The 11,453-nt window shown below is 39.0% G+C and overlaps 1 protein-coding gene across 2 annotated transcripts in view; it reads right to left on the reverse strand.

Moving 5' to 3' along the window:
- Positions 1–7,089, reverse strand: part of MEP1A (meprin A subunit alpha) — a 40,844-nt gene extending 33,755 nt beyond the window's left edge. Inside the window, exons 1-3 of one of the 2 annotated variants that reach the window (XM_012448807.2) lie at positions 7,015–7,089; positions 6,906–6,930; positions 6,769–6,819 (exon numbers count right to left, since the gene is read on the reverse strand). In XM_012448807.2, the coding sequence (XP_012304230.2) occupies positions 6,769–6,819; positions 6,906–6,930; positions 7,015–7,083 (145 nt within the window). In that variant the 5' untranslated portion in view covers positions 7,084–7,089. Of the gene's footprint in view, positions 1–6,768; positions 6,820–6,905 lie in introns of both variants that reach the window. The other variant, XM_012448806.2, reaches the window with a different exon arrangement.
- Positions 7,090–11,453: the final 4,364 nt, after the last annotated feature.

The following is an 11,453-nucleotide window of genomic DNA, read 5'->3' on the forward strand; positions in this document are numbered from 1 at the left end:
GCCATTATAAGTCTTTGAATATTAGTCTTTATGTGGCAAAACTCTTTTTGAAACAATGCAAAAATTCCAATTGAGCAAATGTGAATGACCGATGAGTATCACATCTTGTCATAGCCTCTGTTTTCGATTTTGGAACAAGAAATCTTGTCTAAGAATCTCAGAAGTAAGAAATAAGTTAGAAGGGATTTTACTGATCACTGAGTATAAAAAAGGGATTCGAGGCAGCACTGATAAGGAGGATGAAAAATATTGAGAGAATGGCTGGGTGTGGTGGCTCACACCTGTAATCCCAGCACGTTGGGAGGCTAAGACAGGTGGATCACCTGAAGTCAGTGTCGGGATTCACTCAGGGTGGCTGGCAAAATATTAGGGAAATTTTGGGAAAAGTTAGAAGATTATAGTCTCAAACCTTTCGGAAGATCAAAAGGTTTTAATGGAACAGACTAAGGACAGCCAGTTCTTACATTAGAACTTTAAGTCATAGCGTAAAGTTTAAAATAATAGAAGCTTCTACAGTTAAGTCTGTTTACCCCACATTCTTTTGTCTCTGTTTACTCATGTAAACTTTGTGCTGGATGATCCTCTTGGGGGAGTTCGAAGGGAAATTACCCATTAATAGTGTTTATTCTGGGCCCTGGAACCAAGACCTTTTATCATTAGTAAAACCACTCTTTTAATCATGTTAATTATCCACAAGCATGCTGACTTAGAACTTCTATTATTAAACCTATACTAAATAAATGCAAGGAGGAACAAAGAGTCATGGTCGGTTAGCTACAATCACCCTCTAAAAACAGTTGACAACCATCCCAAGCTCACTCACATCACTGTACTGGGTGTGAGAGTGTATTTCATTCATCCATTGCTAAGTCAGGGTCTATAAAACAAATCTCTGCATGCAGTAATCAAGGTCTCAAGTAGTAACCCCAGAGTAATGCTCACCACAGCTGGTGCCCGAACAGAGACACTGATGTGACTGACACCACAGCCAGTGCCCCACTGTGAGGAGATTTGACCAAGACAATGTCATAGCAGGTGCCCAAACATGGAGCAAACTTATACGATCATTGCTGCAAAAAAGGAAAGCAGCAGACCCCTAGAAAACCAGAAGGAAGGAAAGCACGCAGTCAAGTCAAGTAGTCAGTAAGTCACTGGTACCCATTGGGGATTGCCAAGTTCAGGGAAGGATTGTTTCAGGCTAGGGATTCATCATGGGACAGGAGTTATCAGCACAACAGAAACAGTACCAGGCCCAGTTGAAGGAATTAATGCAAACTGTTGTTTCCTAAAGCCCATGGTTCCCAGCAGAGGGCTCACTAGATGTAAAGCTCGGGGAAGAAGTGGGAAGAAATTACGCACAAAGACAACCAATGAATAGGATAAAAGACAAAGGAGACACTACAGCTATAGGTCCCTGTCTTAAACAAGCAGCTTTGGAGGGTGAACTCTTAGCCTGCCTGGTAATTAAAAATCTGCAAGGCAATCAAATACATGAACCCATTTCTTTTAGCACTTACAAAGAGCTAAGAAAAAGTATAAAGGAAAATGGAGCTGCTAGCCCATTTACGAAAGGAATGATTGAGGTTTTAGCAGACAACTTCCAAATAACCCCATGGGATTGATCAATACTAGCTAAAACCACTTTGGAGCCCAGCCAATGCCTCCTCTGAAGAGCAAAATACGAGTTGTGTGAACAACAAGCCAAAAGGAATCAGGTGGCAGGGCAAGATACAACAGCTGCTATGCTCCAGGGGAAGGGGCCCCATGCCAAAGTATCACAACAACTAGATTTTGATCCCTAGGCCTATAATCAAGTATCGTCATGTGCCCTCAGGGCCTAGGACTGAATTCCCCAAAGTGGACCTCAGCTCTTTTGTAAATGTTCATCAGGGGCCTCAGGAGTCATTTGTTGAATTTATTGATTAGTTAACCCAGGCAATTAAAAAGCAAATTAGTCATGACCAGGTTGCGGATATTTTATTGTTGCAATTGGCTTATAAAAACACCAATGTAGATTGCCAGCAAGCAATGTAGGCAGTCAGAGGAAAGGCAGCCACAATCAGGGAACTTATAAAAGTGTGCCAACTAGTAGAAACAGAGACATAGAAAGCCAAAATATTGGCTATGGCATTAAGCCCTCCTAGAATGAAAAGGGAGAGGAACTCTAATTGTTTTCTATGGGGAAAGCCAGTTATATGAAAAGAGACTGCCCAAAGAATAGAGACCAAGGTTAATCAAGGAAAGAATTTCCTTTTATATGTCTCCTATGTAGAAAGGGGAAGCATTAGTCAAATCAATACTATCTAAATTTAATAAAAACGGCAACCCCAAAGGTAATCAAACAGGAAACTTCATCAGGGGCCAGCCTCAGGCCCCGCTTGAAACTAAGGCAATGTTAGAAGCTTTCCTCAGCCAAATGGAAAGCCCACGGTCCTCTCTTTCAAAGCAGCCACCACTAGGAGCGCAGAGCTAAACTTACTCTGCCCAAACAAATTAGTCTTAAAAGAAGGAGATGACCCCAAAAGAGTTGCTACAGGGAGGTCAGGAATTTGAGATCAGCCTGGCCAATGTGGTGAAATCGCGTCTCCACTTAAAGTACAAAAATTAGCTGAATGTGGTGGTGTGTGCCTGTAGTCCCAGCTACTCAAAAGGCTGTCGCAGGAGAATTGCTTGAACCCAGGAGGCAGAGGTTGTAGTGAGCTGAGATCACACCACTGCATTCTAGCCTGGGTGACAGAGCCAGACTCCATCTGAGGGAAAAAAAAAGAAAAAGAAAAATGAGAGAAATGGAGAAAGAAATAGAGTCCAGAGACATGAAGTGATGTGCCATGTAATCCAGCGGCAAGTGAGCATCAAAACTCCTGCCTTCCCATTCAGGGCTCTTTCTGCCACTGTACCATTCTGCCTCTTGTTCCAAGGTAAATGAGTGTGTTTTGCTCTTTCCCATGAAAACAATGATGATACCCTCCAAAACCAAGCTCAAGGTGCTTTCCACATCCTAAGGAAGGCCAGGAGAATGTGGAAAGATCCATTCAAAACCATATCTCTAAACGTCTGTTCTCAGGTGCTTAGCAGAGTATACTCTCCCACTGCTGGTATTGCTTAATCCTGGTCTCTTTGTGTTTCAGTAAGCAAGATTCTTAAAAGGGAAGATCTTTGTGAGAAAATTTCTCAAGCATTAAAAGATCATCACTTGTCATAACTCTCACATGACAAGCAACATTTTCTGTAAAATGCAGCAACTTCAGACAGAATCACTGGATTGTACTTCATTCTGAGGCTAGCTCTGACTTACAAGCTGGGAAACCAAGGCAGAGATTAATCACCACAGTCTCACAAGCCAACAGAGGCATTTGGCAAAGCCTGTGGCTCCTTCAGGAACCGGCTCCATTTCTGCATAGGACACCAAGGATATGTTAGGTATTAGCAGGCATCATGATTTCACTTGCTAATGACTAACTAGGGCTATCCCCACATCACTCCCTTCCTCATGCACACATTTCCTACAGTGCTTAACCTCTTTAACCCTGACCTATTCCTATGGTAGCAGTACAATTAAACAACCACAAACAGTACTGACATCACTGCCTCATTGTCAGTAGGACCCAGATTTGAATCATCTTTGAAATAGAGGGACTGTTCCGGTTCATCTAGTCTTTTATTGAGGTTTGTCCTGAGCAAAAATCTGTATTTCCTGACACCTGGCCTGGATTATAATGAGATTAAAGTGAACAAGCCTACTCAGACTTTGGCCCCAGTAGTCGGTCAGAATGGATGGGGTCACTGGGGACAGGGAGAACTTCCCAAAGAAATGTACATCCAGTGAAAGCACACCTCAATCTATTTATTACCCAAAGTGTTCATGTGGTGCACACTTATTAAATGCCTAATGTGTCTTAAGCATTTTTCTAGATGCTAGGGATATAACAGAGAATAAAACAAAGTCCTTAAGAGGAGATGGCACTCTTGATTGGGGGAAGAGGGAGACATACAAATAAACAAATAACTGTAAAGTATGACAAATGGCGAAAAGTACAATAAAAAAGAAACATACGAAAGGTAAGGTGGGAAAGAGTGCTGAGGTGAGATAGGTTTGCTATTTTATTAAAGAGTGGTCAGAGAAGGCCTCCCAAATGAGGTGGCATTTTAGCAGAAATGTGTTGAAGTGACGGAATGAAAGAAGAGAGTGGAGGTAGAGGCAACAGCAGATAGAAAGGTCCTGTGGCAAGAAAGCCTTGATGTCTTAGGGCAGTGGTCCTAACCTTTAGCATCAGAGTCCCCTGGAGGGCTTGATCAACACAACTTGATGAGCCTCTACCCTTGAACTTCTGGTTCATTAAGTCTGGGGCGGAGCCTGAGAATGTTCATTCCTAACAAGTTTCCTGATGATGCCAATGCTGCTGGCTGGGGGACAACCATTGAAAACCACTTTTGTAAATGAGTAGCTGTGCAGTCAGGGTGGCTGGAGAGCTCAAGTAGGATGGGGAAGAGTAGTCACAAATGAGGTCAGAGAGGCAGCCAGGGGCAGATTGACTCACACTCTAATGTGCGTAGAAACCACTAGGGATCTGTCAAAATGGAGATGCTAATTTGGCAGGTCTGGGGTGGATCCCCAAATGATGCATTTCCAGGAGAAAGTTCTTGAATGACACAGGTCACTTTGGCTTGTGGACCACACTTTAGGAATCAAGGCTCTAGGGCCTTTACTTTGTGTTGGAGGAGAAGTCATTAGAAAGTTGGAGTAGAGAAATGACATAATCTGAAGGATACTAAAAGGAGAGCTCCATGCTGTGCAGAATAGTCTGTAGGGAGCAAAGGCAGAAAGGGAAGCACAGTTATGAGGCCCCTCGAAGGACCAAGACAGACATGAGGTGGCTGACCAAGGTGGGGGCAGTAAAAGTGCTGAAAATTCTCAACTGTGATGATTTAAACGTAGATCCAGGTGGGGTAGGGTGGCTCACACCGGTAATACCAGCACTTTGGGAGGCTGAGGTGGGCAGAGTTCACGAGGTCATGAGTTCAAGACCAGCCTAACCAACATGGAGAAACCCCATCTCTACCAAAAATACAAAAATTAGCCTGGCGTGGTAGTGGGCACCTGTAATCCCAGCTATTAGGAAGGCTGAGGCAGGAGAATCGCTTGAACCTGGGAGGGGGAGATTGCAGTGAGCTAAGACAGTGCCACTGCACTCTAGCCTGGGCAACAGAGCAAGACTCCGTCTGAGAAAAAAAAAAAGTAATTCTGATCTAATAGCATTTTCTGACAGAGTGTGCATAAGGTGTGTGAGAAAGACAAGAGTTAGGGGCAACTCTAAGGTTCTGAGCCTAAAATCTAGAAGGAGTGGGGCGAAGGAAAAGAAGCGTTAAGTCAACCTTGTGAGGTGAAAAGAAGATGGTGAAAAGGTGGCAATTTTCTCCATATGATTTTCCCAATCAATTTATGGTGTTAGAATCTGGCCATATGGCTAACCCAATCAATCTGGTGGCTTGGTTGAAATGGCTTAAAAAGGAAATATACATGGTAATGAGATTTCTTCACTGGGGTGAAGGTTGAAGGTTCAGAGGTGGTGGTGGGCCTAAAGAATACAAAATGGCAAAGAAGTGAAGAATGAATTTTTATTAGATAAATAAGGATGATATTAGAAAAACCCTAATTCTAATCCCAGCCCTGTTGTAAAATACAGCAGATTCTCTGAACTGTTTACACAATGGCTGACTCTAAAAAGAGAGAGATTTTAGTGCCTTGCTCTGAAGTCTTGGGACCCATTTCTGCATTCACCCATTTACCTTCTAAACTATTTCTACTCTGCCTATGCAGCCATTCTCCAGCTATTCCAATTAAATATCAACTAACTGGCTTCTCTGTGAGTGAGACAAAGCCAGAAACATTGAGCATTAGGCATGAGTATTTTAGTTTTGTAGGCTTCTTCAGGTGGCACTGAGCTATTAAGGTATGGGCTGCAAGATCTGGAAGGGAGCCCCATCACTGCTACCTAGGATTTTGAGCAAGTCACTGTAATCATAAGAAGCCACCTGTCTCTTCCCAAAAAATGAAAACAGCACTTACTCCACAAGACTGGACAAATCAATATGCAATTGGATATAAAGGCTTTTTGTAAACTGGAGGTAAATGTGATCGTGAATACCTCTGCTTTCACAAATCCTGACCAAAGACACCAGGAATTCAGAGGCTTCTCTCTCATTCCAGAAGCAGGACAACAGAGAGAAAAGATAGATGATGACTCAGCTTCTTTCTCCTCTCAGTAATGAGTGAGACTGATGAATTTCTTCAAGAAATATGTTTATGAACAAGTATCTAAGTGGAGATTTCTTTACACTTACCTCTAAGTCTCAACCGAAGAGTTGTTAGTGAATATGATGGGTCAGTGGAGGGGTTGGGTTTTGTTTCCCCACTAAATATAACCAGAGGCTTATTCTCGCATTTTTCTTTAACAATCAGAATAATTATCTATTTGCTTTCCTTTTTTTCCAAATACAAATTTGAAAAATAAAATCTTTAAAAGAGAAACTTGTTATGTGTTTCTAGATCCATTGAGGACTCCCTAGCTCTCCTAGAAAGTCTGGTCTAACTATCTTCTCTTTCCACATTTTTATCTTTCAGAAAATGCAATTTCTCACAAAGCACCAAGAAATATTTCTCCCCAAAAGAATCACAATACAGTATTATGAAGAAAAGAGCTTTTCAGTAATCCCATCATTGGGTTTTAAGTAATTTCAAGACTTTAATAATGCAAAAATTGAACTCACCTAAATTGATTTCTGAAATGTCCTTCTGTTCACCAAAATCTGCATCGTGTACTGATAAAAGTGAGAAAAAAAATTATTAGTCTTGCTAAATGAAAAAAGTTCAAAAACACTCTCTGTGCATTTGAACTAATTCTTACCATTTTCTTTAGGAAGATCATTAATCTGCAAAAAATAAACATACAGAAAATGGGTAATGTATACTAGAATTAATATTTCTAAATATCCAAAAAACAGGACTCTACTTACTGATACAGCTGCTATGTGGGCAAAAACCAAGGTAAAAGAGAGAATGCAAGTGGATCTAGTCCAAGCCATTGCTGCGATGAGCTGATTTGAGTAAAGACAGCTTGCCATAAATGCTGTTTAGACTTTACCCGGATTGTCATATTAGAAACTTTGATCCTTCCATATGTACTGTAGAGATTACAAGATGTAGTCAAAGATAACATCGTTGACTCTTTCGAGGACAGATAGTAAGTTGACCTTAAATGCTTAGGCTCCAAAGACTGGGGAAAAGTTTGAAAAATTAATACTGAAATGAGCATATAAGAACTAATAACATTCCTATAGGGCAGTCATAGTCATGCTTATAACAGATAGAAGATCCTCTTAACAATAAAAATAATTTATAAAATGATTAAGTATTTAATTCTAATAAAATATAAATTCAAAAAAAAGTTTTAAATTGTACTTTAGGTTCTGGGGTACATGTGCAGATCATGCAAGATTGTTGCATAGGTACATACATGGCAAGGTGGTTTTCTGCCTTCATCCCCCCATCACCTATATCTGGTATTTCTCCCCTCATTATCCCTCCCCACCCCTGATGTCCCTCCTTTAGCCCCTGCCTACTGACCACAGTGAGTGATGCTCCCCTCCCTGTGTCCACGTGTTCTAATTGTTCAACACCTGCCTATGAGTGAGAGCATACTGTGTTTGGTTTTCTGTTCTGTGTCAGTTTGCTGAGAATGATGGTTTCCAGATTCATCCATGTCCCTATGAAGGACAGGAACTCATCATTTTTTATGGCTGTGTAGTATTCCATGGTGTATATGTGCCATATTTTCTTTATCCAGTCTATTGATGATGGACATTTGGGTTGGTTCCAGGTCTTTGCTATTGAAAACAGTGCCACAATGAACATGCGTATGCATGTGTCTCTATAACAGAACAATTTATAATTCTTTGGGTATGTACCCAGTAATGGAATTGCTGGGTCAAATGGTATTTCTATTTCTAGGTCCTTGAGGAAGCGCCACAGTGTCTTCCACAATGATTGAACTAATTTACACTCCCACCTACAGTGTAAAGTGTTCCTATTTCTCCACATCCTCTCCAGCATGTGATCTCTCCAAATTTTTTAATGATCACCGTTCTAACTGGCGTGAGATGGTATCTCAATGTAGTTTTGATTTGCATTTCTCTAATGACCAGTGATGATGAGCATTTTTTCATATGTTTGTTGGCCTCATCAATGTCTTCTTTTGCAAAGTGTCTGTTCATATCCTTTGCCCACTTTTGAATGGGCTTGCTTGTTTTTTTCTTGTAAATCTGTTTTAGTTCTTTGTAGATTCTGGATATTAGCCCTTTGTCAGATGGGTAGATTGCAAAAATTTTTTCCTATTCTTTTGGTTTCTGGTTCACTCTAATGATTGTTTCCTTTACTGCACAGAAGCTCTGGAGTTTAATTAGATCCCATTTGTCTATTTTGGCTTTTGTTGCCAATGCTTTTGGTATTTTAGTCATGAAGTCCTTGCCTATGTCCTGAATGGTTTTACCTAGGTTTTCTTCTAGGGTTTGTATGGTGTTAGGTCTTATGTTTAGATCTTTAATCCATCTGGAATTAATTTTAGTGTAAGGTGTCAGGAAGGGGTTCAGTTTCTGCTTTCTGCACATGGCTAGCCAGTTTTCCCAACACCATTTATTAAGCAGGGAATCCTTTCCCCATTGCTTGTTTTCGTCAGGTTTGTCAAAAATCAGATGGTTGTAGATGTGTGGCGTTGCTTCTGAGGCCTCTGTTCTGTTCCATTAGTCTATGTCTCTGTTTTGGTACCAGTACCATGCTGTTTTGATTACTGTGGACTTGTGGAATAGTTTGAAGTCAGGAAGTGTGATGCCTCCAGCTTTGTTCTTTTTGCTTAGGATTGTTTTGGCTATGCAGCTCTCTTTTGGTTCAATATGAAGTTTAAAGTGGTTTTTTTCCAGTTCTGTGAAGAAGGTCATTGGTAGCTTGATGGGGATAGCATTGAATCTATAAATTACTTTGGGCAGTATGGCCATTTTCATGATGTTGATTCTTCCCAGTCATGAGCATGGAATGTTTTTCCGTCTGTTTGTGTCCTCTCTTATTTCATTGAGCAGTGGTTAGTAGTTCTCCTTGAAGAGGTCCTTTATATCCTTTGTTAGTTGTATTCCTAGGCATTTTATTTTCTCTGTAGCAACTGTGAATGGGAGTTCACTTTTGATTTGGCTCTCTGTCTGTTATTGGTGTACTCATATTCAATATAGTATTTGAAGTTCTAGCCAGGGAAATCAGGCAAGAGAAAGAAATAAAGGGTATAAATTCAGATTTTATGGAAATGTTATAAAGCAATTATTGAAGGACATAAAAAATACCTGACTCTCTCTCTCTCTCTCTCTCTCTATATATATATATATGTATATATATATATATGCACACATATATATGAAATATTCATAGGTTATTTCAATATTTATAAATTTATTGTCATTCTAGTAAAAAATCTAATAGGCTTTTCACTGGAACTTGCCAAGCTGACAAACGGTTCAATTCACATGAAAGAGTATACCTTGAAAAATAGATAAGAAAATTCTGAAAAGGATGAATAAAGAGAAAATAATTGCCCTAAAAGAATATCAAGAACATTTGTGAAGTTACAGTAATTAGAGTGTAATAGTTCCAAAAATAAAGATAAAATGAATCTATAGACTGGAGTAGGGGTAGTCCAAATAGATGCAAGCATATATGGGGCTTTCATGTATGAGAGAAACCAAAAAGTCAAGAGGAAAACTGGTCTCTTTCATAATAATGTTGGAATAACTACATTTCCATATGAGGAAAAATATTAAATGTTCATCTGACAGCATTCACAAAAATAAATTCTAGGTAGATTAAAAATATAAATATGAAAATATAAACTTTGAAAAAGAAAATATAGGAACATATTTTTAAACTTAAGTTCAAGAAAGATTGCTTAAACATGAAAAAAAATAGAAATTATAGAGGAAAAGAATAATACATTTGACTCTACCAAAATTTAAACTTCTTTATGACAAAAACATAATATGATTAAAGGCCAAGCCACAGATGAGAGATGATATGTATACTGCAAATAATTGAATAAGTATTTAAGATATGTAAAGAATTTCTATAAATCATAACGAAGAAAAAGATATTATCTAAGGAGAAAATGAACAAAAAACATGAGTAGCAAATTTACAAAAAAAAAAAAAAAAAGAAATTCCAGATGGCCAATAAACATATAAAGTGATTTTCAACCTCATAAGTAATCAGAAAAATTCAAATAGCAGTAAAATATGACCTCAAGCTAATATTGGCATAAATTAAGAAGATTGACAACATCAAGTGTCAACAAGAAGGTAAGAAAATAGGAAATCTAGTAGGACATCAATATGATGCTATCTAATAAAGTTGAAATGTGCACGGTTCATAGGATAGAAACTTCACTTCTAGGTCTATATGCTAAAGGAACTCACAAATATGTGCACAAAATTCCACATAAGATATTCACTGAAGTTTGTTGTGCTATAGTAAAGAATGGGGAAAATGTGTTTATACTAAAAGAAAAAATAAATTATGGAATATATTCAGTCATGCAGAGGTAAATGTTTAACAATCAGCTCTTAAAAATAAAAAAAAAAAATAAAAAAAATAAACAAGCAAACAAAACCAAGCTTTTATTTGTAGTGTTTGTTGATTTCGGTGGTCAATTTCAAGCTACTAACACCATGTCACTGAATGTGGTGTTGGGAAGAGATGTACACAGTGGGCTCCATCTGCCCCAGCACAATACTGCATATATGCACACACCCACCTAATTTTGCCTGCACCAGGTGTAAGAATCTTTGGTATTAGAGCATTCTTTAAGGTCTAGAGTCTGCATCTCTCTACCTCAGACCTACTACTGGGCAGGTGGGCTAGTCCTGCTGTCAAGAAAGCATTTCTTGTCATAAGAGACGTTTAGAACAATAGAGCTTCCTGAGCTGTAAAATAGGAGGCATGTCAACTGGCAGCCGGCTTCTGATGGGCAGAAGAGATCTATGACTGATTCTTGTTTTACCTAAGCCACTGATGGTGAGGTGATAAAAGGCCATCTCCCACCGTCTCTAACCATACAAGCCACTAATATTATTTTTTTAAATAAAACAAAATGAATAAAAAGCAAATTTGCTCAACAGCTACAATGTCTTAAGTCAGTCACTACAATCTATACCATTTAAAAATTGGGCTATAATCAAATTTAAAAATTGGGCAACATCATGAGAATAATTGGCTTTAAGTATCAGGGTGGAAAACGTAGACTTTTATTTCTTAAATGTGTTTAATTTTTCCCCTCTGAAGCAATTATGGTAAAACTGAATATTTGTTAATTTTGGAAGCCAGAAATCAGGAGTTCATTATTTTATTTTCTAAAGAAAAAGGC

This window comes from Aotus nancymaae, unplaced genomic scaffold, assembly GCF_030222135.1.
Source record: "Aotus nancymaae isolate 86718 unplaced genomic scaffold, 86718_ANA_hifiasm-v0.15.2.pri h1tg000040l, whole genome shotgun sequence".
NCBI classification, from domain to species: domain Eukaryota; kingdom Metazoa; phylum Chordata; class Mammalia; order Primates; family Aotidae; genus Aotus; species Aotus nancymaae.